At 38.8% G+C, this 15,791-nt stretch overlaps 1 protein-coding gene across 1 annotated transcript in view; it reads left to right on the top strand.

Moving 5' to 3' along the window:
* WDPCP (WD repeat containing planar cell polarity effector) overlaps positions 1-15,791 on the top strand; it is a 211,201-nt gene that overhangs the window by 185,630 nt on the left and 9,780 nt on the right. Inside the window, exon 15 of the mRNA XM_060784552.2 lies at positions 5,025-5,181. Coding sequence (XP_060640535.2) covers positions 5,025-5,181 — 157 coding nt within the window. The remainder of the gene's footprint in view (positions 1-5,024; positions 5,182-15,791) is intronic.

Below are 15,791 nucleotides of genomic sequence, written 5' to 3'. Positions count from 1 at the left end.
ATGGTGTGATATCCCAGCAGAAGGAAAACGAAAATTCCTCCGTATTCTGATTCCCTGTCATAGTTAGCATTACATGTATATAATGTCTTCTTGGAAAAGAACCTAAACAAGCTTCTAACTTCAGGCTATAACTCTAATCCTCTATTTTACATTGCTTACCACCTTGTAGTATATCTCTGATCATCCCACTTTAGTGAGGGTTTTTTTCTTGTTGCTATTTTTGTCTTTGAACAGGCAGTGATTAATCTGATTTGGTAGTTCATTAGGATGCATTTGCAACTCCTAAAGCACCAAAACCCCGCATAACTCTTCTAGTTTATCTCCAGGAGTGTAACATTTATTAAGTGTATTGAATTTTTCCAAAATCAGCATGAAGATTTCTGATTAAATGTTTGCTTCAGCATTTTAAAGGTCTTCCTCTATCCCTGTTACCTATGTAAACAACCAGACTGTGCAGAATTGGAATCACAGACCATGCAAACGGCAAACATATAGAAAGAGTACAAAAATGGCTTATCTTCCACTTACCGAGTTTGTTTTTCATGCCAAAGAAGTTGTTTTAATACAAGGGCCGCTGCTACTTTGTAAAGATTGTAAGAGTTCCCGTCAAGTAAAACTGTCAGGGCTACAAACAATACTTAAGAGGCCACTTTCATTCTTCCATGCCCTCACATGCCTTCAAAACGTATTTCATCATGGAAAACGCTGCCGAGATTTAGGAAGAGAAATTATTCTTGATCCGTTGGCAGAGTGCCAATACAAAGTAGGAGTATGTTCTTTGTGACATACAAAAGTACATTGCGAAGGTCTACTCAGAATGCCCCGAAGGCCAATTCGGGTGAACATTTGTGATAAACGTCTTGTGGGAGTAAGTGGCTGGTTTTTCCAGCCAGGCTAGCAGTGATCATCCAATTAAAGAGGGAAGCCAGGAAGCATCAGTACTCAATGTATCTGGCTTCATTCTGACTACAGGCAGTCCCCAGGTTGCGAGCAAGATAGGTTCTGTAGATTTGTTCTTAAGTTGAATCTACATAAATAAAAATGTAATGTTCGTTTGTGGGATTAACAGAACTCAAAAACCACTGGACAAATGAACACCAAATCTGGACACAAGGCACCTACAGGCCAACAATTAACCATCACTCATAAAAACATTGAAAAACACAACTGAAGAGACTTAAAAAGCCAAAAAAACAAAAAAAATACATTACAACACATGCTCAAAACCACATATATACACAAACACACATATATACACATATACTTAAATATACACACACACATATACTCAAATATATACACACACAAAACTCATATACACAGCCTGGGCCACAGCAACGCGTGGCAGAGGATGGCTAATAAATAATAATAATAATAATAATAATAATAATAATAATAATATATTTTTGTCGTATCAGGAGCAAGTCGCTTTATATAATAATTATAATAATAATAATAGACTCCTAGAGTTCAAAGGGACCCCCAAGGGTCATCGTCTACATAAATAAAAATGTAATGTTCGTTTGTGGAATTAACAGAACTCGGAAACCACTGGATGAATGGACACCAAATTTGGACACAATACACCAATCAGGCCAACGAGTGACCATCACTCATAAAAACACTGAAAAACACTGCAGAAGAGACTTAAAAAGCCAAAAAAAAAAACCCCCACACATTACAACGCATGTGCAAAGCCACTCATATATACACATATACACAAATATATACACACACAAAACACATATACACAGCCTGGGCCACAGCAATGCGTGGCAGAGGATGGCTAATAAATAATAATAATAACAATAACAATAATAACAATAATGGACTCCTAGAATTCAAAGGGACCCCCAAGGGTCATCGTCTATATAAATAAAAATGTAATGTTAGTTTGTGGGATTAACAGGACTCAGAAACCACTGGACGAATTGACACCAAATTTGGATACAATACACCTATCAGGCCAACAAGTGACCATCACTCATAAAAACACTGAAAAACACTGCGGAAGAGGCTTAAAAAGCAAAAAAAACCCCAACATTACAATGCATGCGCAAAGCCACAAATATATACACTGACAAAACACATATACACAACCTGGGCCACAGCAACACGTGGCAGAGGATGGCTAATAAATAATAATCATAATCATAATAATAGACTCCTAGAGTTCAAAGGGACCCCCAAGGGATATCGTCTATATAAATTAAAATGTAATGTTCATTTGTGGGGTTAACAGAACTCAGAAACCACTGGACGAATGGACACCAAATTTGGACACAATACACCTATCAGGCCAACGAGTGATGATCACTCATACTGAAAAACACTGCGGAAGAGACTTAAATGTTCATTTGTGGGATTAACAGAACTCAGAAACCACTGGACGAATGGACACCAAATTTGGACACAATACACCTATCAGGCCAACGAGTGACGATCACTCATACTGAAAAACTCTGCGGAAGAGACTTAAAAAGCAAAAAAACAAACACATTACAATGCATGCACAAAGCCACACATATATACACATATACACATATACATAAATATATACACACATATACATACATACACACACACACACACATATATATAAGCTTTGGATAGCAGATGGCAGGGTTAACACCCCTGTAGTGTTTGTCCATGTTCTTGCTTCCTGTCCCTGTGATACTTGGATTTTGAAAAATTTGGAGTGGAAAAGAAATCCCTAACTGAAAAGAATGGTTAATCAAAATGATAGAAATTAGAAATATAGATAGCTTGACACAACAACTTAGACATAAACAAAGCAAAACAGCAGTAGATTGGAGTTTGTTAACAAAATTTATGGAAAAAGAAAAAATGGAAATTTGGATATAAATGTTATGGGGAGAATAGACTTCATACCCACAACCTCTGAAGAAGAAGAGGATTTAGCATATAAGAAGTGCGAAATGGAGAAGACACAACCCAGAAATGAGAAGATGGGAAGCCGAAGCCAAAGCCCCCCCCCCCTTTCCTTTTCCTCCAAATCCTATTGCCCCCTCCCCTACCACCACCTATCCCTTCACTTTTTTGCACCTTCCCTATTTTATTACCCTTCTCTCCCTTTTGTAAATGAAAAAAAAATCATTAAAGAGATTTTTTTAATTGGCTTGTTGTGAAAACAAGGATGGTGAAAAAGCTTCAGTGGAGACAACTTTTCCCCATGATCACTCTTTCAGGAGTTGTTTTCCCTTCTTAAGGGTAGATTTCTCAGACTTCCCGTTGCCTTGCCCCCGTCCTTAACTATGAGTCATTTGTAAGTCAGATGTTTCTATCTTGGGGACTGCCTGTACTTGCCTCATGAAATAGCCTCGCCATTTCTTTGCCTTGGCAAATAGATTTGTTCCAAGGAGGGTTTGCCGTTGCCTTCCTCTGAGGCTAAGAGAATATGATTTACCCTGGAATCGGCAGCCTCAGATCCTGGACAGTTGGATCCAAGACATGACTTTTGAAGCAGCTGCACCTCTCTGCTCTTCCCCTGCCTCTGTTCTTCTTAAATCAAGCACACTGGAATTCTGTATCTCTGCCAAGAGCCCTTGATGATTCAATGTTTATTATTGTTCCAAATTATTTACAGTTACTCACACTCAGAGATCTCTCTAAACTGAGTGTGAGTAACTGTAAACAAGAGTGAGATCAAGCATATGGTCAGGCCTTTTATCACATTGTACTGCGTGCTTATATCTAAGTTGATACCCCCGGACATGACATCTGTCTTACTTGATCAGAGATGTTATTCTGGTCTGGCCTCTCTAGGCACTGAGTGATCTCATCTGGCCAGGGTGGTCCATGCCTTAGTCACCTCCAGATTGGGTTACTGTAATGCACTCTACATGGGGCTGCCCTTGAAGACGGCTCGGAAATTTCAATTGGTCCAGCAGGTGGCAGCCAGGTTACTTACTGGGGCGACTTACAGGGAGCGGTCAACCCCCCTGTTTAAGAAGCTCCATTGGCTGCCATTCATTTTCCGATCCCAATTCAAGGTGCAGGTTTTGACCTACAAAGCCCTGAACGGTTTGGGACCTGCCTACCTGCGTGACCGCATTTCTGTGTACAAACCCACACAATCTCTTTGTTCATCTGGGGAGGCCCTGCTCTCGTTCCCACCTCCCTCATGGGGACAAGGGAGAGGGCCTTCTCCATGGTTGCCCCTCGACTCTGGAACTCACTCCCCAAGGATATCTGACAAGCCCCCACATTAGCAGTCTTTAGGAGGAGCCTGAAAACGTAGCTGTTCCAGTGTGCCTTCCCTGAATAGAAACAATCCCCTGCAAATACTCTGAGAAGCACTTTAATTACCCGTTGGGTTGCTCTTTACTTTTGATTTAAAACCCTCCAGATAGATACATCCTCTGTTCATGTTATTTTTAAAGTTTTAACTATTACATTTGGCCCAGCCATAGGTTTTTAAATTCTTGTGAGTTATTGTCTACTTGTGAGTTATATTAATTGTATTGTTTATGTTGTTTATTGTTATTTTATTATTGCTTGTTGTTTTTGATGTGTTGTTGGGCTTGGCCTCATGTAAGCCGCTCAGAGTCCCTTGGGTAGATGGTGGCGGGGTATAAATAAAGTTATTATTATTATTATTATTAGTAGTAGTATTATTAGTATTATTAGTATTAGTATTTTAACCCCATGCTACCAGGCACATGTCTTGAGAATGATTTTCTCCTGGCATATAGCTCCAACAATCAATTAATAAAGTCATCCAGTGAGTTTCCATGACAGAGCTGATATTTGAACTCTGGTTTCCAGTCATAGCCCAATGCTCAGACAATTTCTACTTATCCATGAGTAGAAATACTGAATTACTATTATACTTTTATTTTATTTGAATTATTGTTTCCCATTTTGGGTTAAGTGAGTCCTCAGTTGCAAGGAAGGATTGACATTTCAAAGTTTATTTGTCATCCACCCTAAGCTGGTTAAATTTTTTGGTATTGAGCTGAAGTGACAATAAAAAAAACTTCATTTTTTCCCTATCAATTTAGAAATTCCTGGACATAAAGGCGGAGAAGATGCTCTAAGTGAAGCTTTTGCAGATCTGAGTGTGCTTCCACAACGGGAACCGAAATGTCCAAGCAATCTCCCACTCTCCACTATGAATACTCGATCCTTCCCATTTACAGCACATAACAGTTCTACTAGGTAACGTACTCAAAGCATGCAGAAAGCATTGAGATATTTGAAGAAGAATGTGACATTTTAGTTATTAGTGCCCTTTAGCATGAGTGGCATGCCACTGTCCTACTATTTAGAGACAGAGGGTGCATCTACACTTAATGCAGTTGGGAAACAATTTAACTGGCATGACACAATGCTGTGGAATCACAGGAGCTGAAAATTGAGTCCCTTCTACAATGCCCTATACCCCATGATCTGATCCCAGATTATCTGCTTTGAACTGAATTATATGTTTCTCTACTTCCAGATAATCTGGGACAAAAAGATAATCTGAGATCAGGTCCTGGGATATAGGGGCAGTGTGGAAGGAGCCTTGGCGAGGTATATTTGGCATAAAGTACACAATGTAGAACTAGTCACCTAGCAATTAAATATACAGTAATTCCTAAATGCATATTACAACAAGGGGGAAAACTTTGAAGATAGACCCCAATTGTACTAGAAATGTTATAGATTATACTTAATACAGTAGACTCTCAGTTAACCAACACCCATGAGGATTATGAGCTTCTGATGGTTTGGGAATTACTATTAAAAGTAGGCCTAATTACTATACCCCATAGTATATCATAAATTCTGTACTGACTTGAAATGAATATTGAAATGCAATAATTAAAATGCAAATTGAGACAAATAAAGACAAGCCTAACTTAATATAACACAGTTTTACTGTATTATACAAACACTTATTTATTTAAAGTATCATCTATATAAATAAAAATGTAATGTTCGTTTGTGGGATTAACAGAACTCAAAAACCACTGGGCGAATTGACACCAAATTTGGACACAATACACCTAACAACCTAATGTATGTCCTTCACTAAAAAAAAAATATGATTTTGTCATTTGGGAGTTGTAGTTGCTGGGATTTATAGTTCACCTACAATCAAAGAACATTCTGAACCCCACCAACCATGGAATTGAACCAAACTTGGCACACAGTTCTCCCATGACCAACAGAAAATACTGGAAGGATTTGGTGGGCAGTGTCCTTTGGTTTTGGAGTTGTAGTTCACCTACATCCAGAGATCACTGTGGACTCAAACAATGATGGATCTGGACCAAACTCTACACAAATACTCAATATGCCCAAATGTGAACACTGGTGGAGTTTGGGGAAAATAGAATCTTGACATTTAGGAATTGTAGTTGCTGGGATTTATAGTTCACCTACAATCAGAGAGCATTCTGAATCCCACCAACGATAGAATTGGGCCAAACCTCCCACACAGAACCCCCATGTGGGCCACAGCAACGCGTGGCAGGGGACGACTAGTTTCTTCAATATTTTGCTGGTTGCTTGAGAGTTTTTCTGATTACTTGAATTCTGATTAACTGAGAGTCTGTTGTAGTTAAGTATGGATTTTAACTGATGTTTTTAGTGTTGTGTTTAATTCTGTTTTAAGGTTTGTAAATTTGTTTAGTTTACACCGTATACTAATGCTTTTATGTCAAGCCACTCTGAGTCTCCTTTGGCGAGATAAAGCAGGGCATAAATAAATTATTATTATTATTATTATTATTATTATTAATATTAATAATAATAATAATAATAAGCAGCATTCTGGTTTAGCATTTCATAACACAGCCTAGATCACTCATTCCTATTCTGGTTTATAAAAAATATCATTTTCCAATTTAGATGTCATGGGTAGCAGGGTTTTAAAATTATTGATGGAGGCCTATACATACCTACCATATACATGAAAATAAGCCCCATTGACCTCAATGAGACCTAAATCTGAAGATACCTGTATAACTTTGTACATCAAACTGGAAAAGATAAGTGGAGAGACTAGGAAGGCATATGAGTTGTTCTCGGGCTAAAAAAATCATGATTGATTGTATCAAGATTGCTATATCTAAACTTCACATGTATGACACTCCATTTTAAGCTCTTTTTATTAGGTATCAGGTGAATTGATTTCATTGCAATGTGCTTAGAACTCCTGCCCAGTTTTGTTCAAATAAAAACTAGTTAGGTTACAGCATTACTTTAAGGCTATAATCTAAGCTTGAATCTTTGGAAACAAGTTCCCTTGAAAGCAGTGGGAATTAATAACAAGGAATTAACATACTTGCTCTCCTGAGTGGAAGAACTGAACAATATTCTGTGCAACCAGTTTACCGCAGTATATGTGGGGGGTTTTTTTAGAAATCTCCATTTCCAATTCTTTAGTGTAACACTCATTGCATGTCGTAGTTCATTGGTAGCTTTTGGGTTCTGATCAGACCAATAGTTCTCCCACTTATTTATTAATTAATTATTTATTTAAAACTTTTATATCCCGATCTTCTCAACCTCCGTAGAGGGACTCAGACCGCCTTACAGCAAGGATTACAATCGAAAAACATCATATACTAACGAGTTAAAATACATATTGATTAAAATTACAAATAAGCCAAATCGCCAAGATAAAATCATGTCCAACTCAGTCCGTATGTGTGGTTGATAACTTTGTTCTGTAGCCGGTTTCAACCATTACTCTGGGAATGCTTCCTTCCATAGCCAGGATTTCACCAGCCTCCTGAAGGACAGGAGGGAGAGGGACAGATCTGATCTCAATAGGGAGAGAGTTCCATAGTCGAGGGGCCACCACAGAAAAGGCCCTGTCTCTCGTTCCCGCCAGACATTAATTTAATATCTCGGCTTAATATCTTGTGTGCTGCAGGAGATTGGTTAAGGTTGGCCATCACAATCTGTCCATTTGTAAAACTCTCCACAATATCTGGAGCTACATAACCTTCCTTTCCCTCCAAACTAAGATTAGTGAGCTAGGAAACTTAAACAGATTGTATTTATTTATTTGCTTCATTTGTATACCGCTCTTCTCAGCCCTCAGGCTGAAATGTTGGAAATGTTTTTTAATGTAAACCGCTTTGAGTCTCCTAGTAGAGAGAAAAAGCAGGGTATAAAGGAACATAGTCATAACAACAAATATTGTTTCATTATCTGGGTAACAAATATTGTTTCATTATCTGAAGTGACTGGACTGACCTTGAGGGAGCTGGGGGTGGTAACGGCCGACAGGGAGCTCCGGCGTAGGCTGGTCCATGAGGTCACGAAGAGTCGGAGACAACTGAACGAATGAACAACAACATCTGGGTAAAGGCCAGAAGGGGGTGCTAGAGCGAGAAGGATAGTATATTTTACAGGGACAGAGTTGAAGAAGTTAAACAATCCCGCCCCCCTGTTTTCCTGTCATTCCCCCCGCCCATGTTGTCATTGTTGAAACAACCGTCATTTAATTATTAATAGTAGTAATAATAATAATAATAATAATAATAATATAAAACTTTTTTTATGTACCGCTCTATCTCCCCGAGGGCACTCAGGGTGGTTTCCAAGTAACAACATCAAAACCATACAGAGTAAACAACGTAAACATAAAATTAACAAAATAACATAAGCATAAAATTATCACAACAACACTGTATATTAAAAGTAATCCTGCCTGTTCTTTATGCCTATTTATTAGGGCGAGGGAAAAAAGGATCAGAACAATTTGAGAGAGCCGGGCCAAGGCTAGTGCAAAATCAGAATCTGAGGGGCCTGGGGATTGGGTCCAGTACTATAACAAACTAATAGCAATAGTAGATACGAGGCTGTGGCTGCTCATTTCAAGGGCCTGTTAGAGGAATAAACAGGGTAATAGGTAGGAAGTACAAGGCCATATTCAGACAATGTCTGGGGCTGGGCTAGAACTGGTCATTTTCAAAAACGTGTTGAAACTACCAGGTCTTCAAGCTCTTACGAAAAGAGGGGAGGAACGGGGCCTGTCTTATTTCCCTTGGAAGGGCGTTCCAAAGGCGGGGGGGGTCACCACCAAGAAGGCCCTCTCTCTCTCTCTCTCTCGTCCCTACCAATCATGCTTGTGACGATGGTGGAAGCGAAAGGAGGGCCTCCCCGGAAGATCTTAAGAGTTCGCGCCGGTTTATAGAAAGCGATGCAATCGCGAAGATAGGCGGGGCCCAAACCGTTTTATTCATGAAATGGGAAAGGGCAGGAGTGGGAATAACCAGCGAAAATGGTTTTCGCGGGAAATTGTTTTCCTCCTTCAACCCCTCTCCCCTCCATAAAGTAAACTATCCTTCTCTGTCTAGGCCCCCTTTAGGAGTCCATAATGGAACAGTACCTAATAATAATAATAATAATAATAATAATAATAATAATAATAATAATAATAGAGCCTCCAAGCATCACTCTTTCTTCTTATCACTAGCATCCAAGTGTGTAAACAAGCCGGATCCTAAAACAAGGCAGATCTTCTGTCTCTTGAGTTTACTTCATCTTAAGCTACTAAACACAAAAAATAAGATTTTCAACCACTGATTCGTTGAACTTCTGGAGTCACAAAAAACTCTAGCAAACCTTTATCTGATTCCCATAGAGAACCACTGCTAAAGGCTATAAAGCTGAGAAACGGCATATTCGCAGTTAAAATTAGGCTTGTGCAATTCATCTAGAGGGTGATCCGTTTTTGGTATCCGAATTTTGTCGGACACCCAGATCCGAAAGATCCGGGAAGAACCGGCCAATTGGTGTCAGTGGGGAACTTACAAGGTTCCCCTTTCCGTTCCTGGGCTCCTTTCCTTTCTTCCTTTCAAAGGAGCCTGGGTTTCCGCAACAGGTTTAAGGAAGTACCCTTCCTGGGACCCTTTCCTTTCTTGCCTTCAAGGGAGTCTGGGTTTCAGCAACTGAGTTAAAGAAATATGCGTACTCCTAAATAGAAAAGCAGAAGCTGCACCCCGCAACCATGTGGGCCGTTTTGGGCAAAAAAACACATGGCAGCTGAGCCCTTCCTGTTACAGCCAACCGAAGAAACTGAACAAGCAGATTGGCCGCAGGGAAGCGATCAAAACGAAACTCTGCACAACCCTAGTTAAAATGCTTTACAAGTGAACATAATGTACCAATTCAAAGAAATAACTCACATGTATTTGCTCATTGTCAAATTCCTTTCTCTCTATCTCCCTATCTCTATATAGATAGATAGATAGATAGATAGATAGATAGATAGACAGACACATACAACTTCACAAAATGTCACGTACCTTTCCTGTCCAATAGAGATTTCTTAATACGATATGACTTGCAAATCTGCTGGGGATATGTTTCCAAGACTCTCTGTAGATACCTAAAACCATGGGTAATATCAAACCCAGTATTTTGACTATACTTAAGCCTAGAGAGGTTCACAAGCATTTTCAGAAGGGAAATGCTTTTTGAAGCATGGATAAGTGAAACCATGGATATCATGCCCATTGATAAGAAGTTCATGGTGTACATCTTCCTTTACAGTACACTTTAATCCATTTTCTTTTCCTGTCCAATAGAGCTTTTTGTATATCTGTAGAATATAGAGATTTCTTTATATTTGTAGTATATAAACCCGAAGTTTCAATTACATTCTGAAGAGGGACCAACCACTAGTTGGTGCTGTCCTCTTAAATATATGGAGCCAAGTACTGTATTTTATGAACACTGGTAATCCACGGGACTCCCCAAATCCCTAATCTCTTTATGCAAATCTTTAGCTTTCTCTGCATTTCTGCAATTGTAAAATGAGGATAAAATCCTACCTATATAATAGGGTTGTTATGAAACAAAATTAATTATTGGACGAAGATTATCATCATTATTATGCTAAAATGTCCTTTTGAGAGACAGTCTCTCTTAGGCCCCACCTACACTGCCATATAAAATGCAGAGTATCGGCTTTGAACTGGATTATATGGCAGTGTAGACTCAGATAATCAAGTTCAAAGTAGATAATTTGGATTATCTGATTGATAATCTGGATTACATGGCAATGTAGATCCAGCCTAGACAGCACTAAAAACTAGCCACCAGACCCTCAACAGTAACCAGTCAGTACTTTCTTTTACAAATGAGCCTGAGATTTACAAGCAATTAATGTAAACCAGCATTGGCATTAAAAAAAAATCATTGTGACGTTACTTGCTTTTGTTCACTGATTGGAAATTGGAAGTCCCTATTAATACACCACACATCCCAAAGACATCTGTTAATACATCCCGCTTGCGCTCTTTCTGTACGTTCTATTATTCCAATGTATCCGGTGGCGCAGTGGGTTAAACCCCTGTGCCGGCAGGACTGAAGACCGGGGAGAGCGCGGATGAGCTCCCTCTATCAGCTCCAGCTCCTCATGCGGGGACATGAGAGAAGCCACCTACAAGGATGATAAAACATCAAAACATCTGGGCGTCCCTTGGGCAACGTCCTTGCAGACGGTCAATTCTCTCACACCAGAGGTGACTTGCAGTTTCTCAAGTCGCTCCTAACATGACCAAAGTACTAATGAAAAAAAGTAATGATACATATCTACTCATATGTATCCCACATATGTTCTTAATATTGTCTACAAAATAATCTGAATTTTAAACCATCATTTTAGTGTCAGTATTAAGATATTAAATATTTCACTTCTGTTTGTTTCCTTGCTGGCAGGTATGGCACATGCCATGTTTGAACAACTAAAATCCCCTTTCTTTTAATAAATTATTATTATTATTATTATTATTATTATTATTATTATTATTATTATTTACCCACCTCTCCTTGTGACTCGAAGTGGTTGTTCTGCCCCCATGCTATCTTAACTACTTGGAAGGTGAACTGGCTGCACAGGGAACAGATCTTAAACTATATAGTTGAATCAAACAAGAATTTATTAACTGACAAGAATTTTAGACTTTCTCACCTAAATCTCACTACAAAATCTTTATGAGGAGAGGTAAAGTCTTTGAGAGATAGACACAATTCTGGCCAAACTGAGGCTCTTGTATCTTTATTTTTCTTATTGTCTCTTTCTTGTATGGTGTTCAACTGTCTCTAAGATGGTCTCAATATTTAACTCTGACTGGACTTGAATACAGCTCCCCCTGGACTTGCATACAACCCATACAGCTCCAAATGAACGTGTTATTTGTAGACCTTCTGACCGACCTTCCAATGAAAAGAGTCTGTCTAGACTGGCCCCCAGAAACTGTACATAAAATGTTAATCCCTATAACTAAAAAGGGCCTAACTAGGGGTAAACAGTGAGGGTCTTCATGGGGCACAACAGTGGGTTACACCATAGCTAAAACACATAATCATGATAAAGATTATATAAAATACACATATTGAAGCATATTTCTACAAATACATATATTAAAATATGCAGAACAAAAATAGTAAATACAAGATGCAAGTTTAAAATTCATGATTAAAACTGACTGGGCAGGCCTGATGGTTTTACATTCCTCTTCAAGAACAATTGCCTTTCTTCAAGCAGATGGCTCAATTACTGCTGTGTAATACATTTTCAGTGTTTTGCTCTTACATATCCCACATTTGATTTTTAAATTCCACTTGAAATATATAATTGACTTTACTATAGAGTCTCAATTTACTATACTTCACCATTTGAATTACACTTGAATCACAATGAAATCTCCTGTCAAGCCTCCCTTTTCCAGTATGGCTTTTCTTCTGCTTTAAACAGTTGAATATGGAAACTGAAACTATTTGACAGTCACCCATTTTACAGCTCTACTGACTCAGTTTGTGTTATTATCATATAGAGAAGTCCTGCTTGTCGTGCACAAAACTGGTCCCTTTTCATTTTAAGTGTTTGATTTTCATTCCCTTTTAAGCCTATTTAAATCCTTGATATGCTTTTATTTGCTTGGCCAAATGCATTTCCTTTAGCGTTGTTAATGTCATTTTGCAAAATTTAAATACAAATTACAAACTATTTCCTAGTTGTATTCAAATGAATGTGCTCCACTCCTGACCGTGAGCGTCTACATATCTGTAGTATATAAAGAATGGGGCATCCCTTCTATTGCTACATTGATAGAATGACAACGGCACGGACCACGTTGCTGTCAAATTCATTTTTCTCTGGAACTTCTAGTTATCTTTTTTTTCTCACCTTAGACCTCTGAGCCAGGAGGCAGTGCCAACACATAAATCTTATTAAGGTGTGTCAGAAAGAGAGTTCTGTGAAAAAAATAATGCATGTCAAAACAGTCTAATCATTCTGCTTTGAATCACAGGTGGTGAACAAACTGGTTTACCTGGATAGCATTAAATTGCAGATGATGTTAGAGTGGATCCTTTCTTTAATCTATATTTTGAAAGTATCTATAGCACTTATATAAAGACATTGGTAAATGAAAAAGGATAGTTTTTTCAGAAGGTTCAGAACATGAATACATCTCAAAGTCACTGCTTCCAGATTGTCATCTGGGGCCCACCGTAGTAGAGATGAGTGAATCCGTTCTGTTTTTGTTCCGCTTTTGTTCTGAATTTCAGGTGCCCTCATTCTGTTTTCAAGGAGGCCATTCAGAGTCATAATTAGGAACCCTGAGTTCTGTTTCCATTTTGAGAAGAATCTTCCCAAAAACAACACCGGGGGGGGGGGGGGAAGGCACGAAAACAGAATGTAATTCTGTGCCGTTTCACACACCTCCTACAATGTAGTAGAGCAGTGGGATGGAATTTGAACCAGCAAGACGGCGAGCACTAATAATAATAATAATAATAATAATAATAATAATAAAGGCCACCTTACTAGAATCTGCATGCATCATTCGAAAATACATCACACAATCCTAGACGCTTGGGAAGTGTTCGACTTGTGATTTTGTGATATGAAATCCAGCATATAGATCTCATTTGCTCTGACATACTGTGTTTTTGTGTCAGAATAATAATGATATAATAATAATAATTGGGAAGTGTTCGACTTGTGATTTTGTGATATGAAATCTAGCATATATATCTTGTTTGCTGTGACATACTGTGTTTTTGTGTCAGAATAATAATAATAATAATAATAATAATAATAATAATAAAGGCCACCTTACTAGAATCTGCATGCATCATTCAAAAATACATCACACAGTCCTAGACGCTTGGGAAGCGTTCGACTTGTGGTTTTGTGATATGAAATCTAGCATATATATCTTGTTTGCTGTGACATACTGTGTTTTTGTGTCAGTAAAATAATAATAATAATAATAATAATAATAATAATAATAATAATAATTTTATTTACAGACCGCCCTATCTCCCGGAAGGAATTCAGGGCAGTTTCCAACACTATGGCAAATATTCAATGCTAGGAAAAGGACAAAATAACAAATTGCACCACAATAATGCACACCAAAGAAAATAGATCAGCCATTACTATAAACTTAATACCAAATAGAAATTAAGAAAAAAAAGTTGACAACCCTAGCAAACATAATCACATAATATACACATAATAAAATGTAAAACATAATAAAATGTAAAACAACTAGAACCATGATTGGAGGAAAAATGGTTCCCAACAATTAACAGGCTGAGATAGAAAGATTTACCATATCTAGGTGATGTTCTATCTTTCTCCTCTCTGTAGGCCAATGTGCATAGGTGTGTTTTTAGCACCTTTTTAAAGGTGAGGAGAGAGGGGGGCAGTTGTGAGTTCTTTTGGGAGGTAAAGAGTAACCATGAAAGCCTCCTCTCTCGTTCCCACCAGCTACAATTGAGATGGGGGTGGGACCGAGAGTAGGGCCTCCTCCACAGATTGCAGCACTCAAGCTGGTTTATAAAAGGAGATGCGGTTCTGCAAAAAGTCTGGACCTGAGCCATTTAGGGCTTTATAGGTAACAATCAGCACTTTGTATTTAGCCCGGAAGCACATCGGCAGCCAGTGGAGCTGCCGCAGCATGGGAGTTACCTCCCATGATACGATCCTCCAGTTAGTAACCTGGCTAACGATCTCTGCACCAGTTGAAACTTCCGAACTGTCTTCAAAGGCAGCCCCATGTAGAGAGTGTTGCAGTAGTCCAAACGGGAAGTAACCATGGCCAGATCTGGTGTTTGAAGGTGTGGGCGCAGCTCACGCACAAGTTTTAACTGTGCAAAGGCACTCCTGGCCACCACTGACACCTGGGGTTTCAGGGTCAGCAATGAATCCTCTTCCAACTAACCAGTAGTACCTTTGTTTTGTCTGGATTAGCCTTCAACTTATTAGCCCTCATCCAGTCCATCACTGATGACAGGGACCAGTTTAGGGACAGGACAAACAACCCTGACCTGACTTACTTGTGGGTCCATGTGGTCCTTTCCCAATATATTATGCTATTTAGACTTATTCTTACATAGTTGCAATATGTTCCTAGATAAATCATGGAGTCACATTGTTTAAAGTGGGTTAAACCCCTGTGCCGGCAGGACTGAAGACCGACAGGTCGCAGGTTCGAATCCAAAGAGAGGCAGATGAGCTCCCTCTACCAGCTCCAGCTCTTCATGCGGGGACATGAGAAAAGCCTCCCACAAGGATGATAAAACATCAGATCATCCGGGCGTTCTCTGGGCAACGTCCTTGCAGACAGCCAATTGTCTCACACCAGAAGTGACTTGCAGTTTCTCAAGTATCTCTTGACACGACAAAAAAAATGTTTAAAGTCAAGGAAACAATGAGTTTAACTCATTAGTGGACTTAATTCTTATGTTTTTTCACTCTGTGAAGCAATCAGATTTTTTATTATCTTGTACCAATTTCCTTGAAT

The sequence above is a fragment of the Anolis sagrei genome, chromosome 1, assembly GCF_037176765.1.
Source record: "Anolis sagrei isolate rAnoSag1 chromosome 1, rAnoSag1.mat, whole genome shotgun sequence".
NCBI lineage: Eukaryota > Metazoa > Chordata > Lepidosauria > Squamata > Dactyloidae > Anolis > Anolis sagrei.
This window is presented reverse-complemented; position numbering and strand designations above follow the sequence as displayed.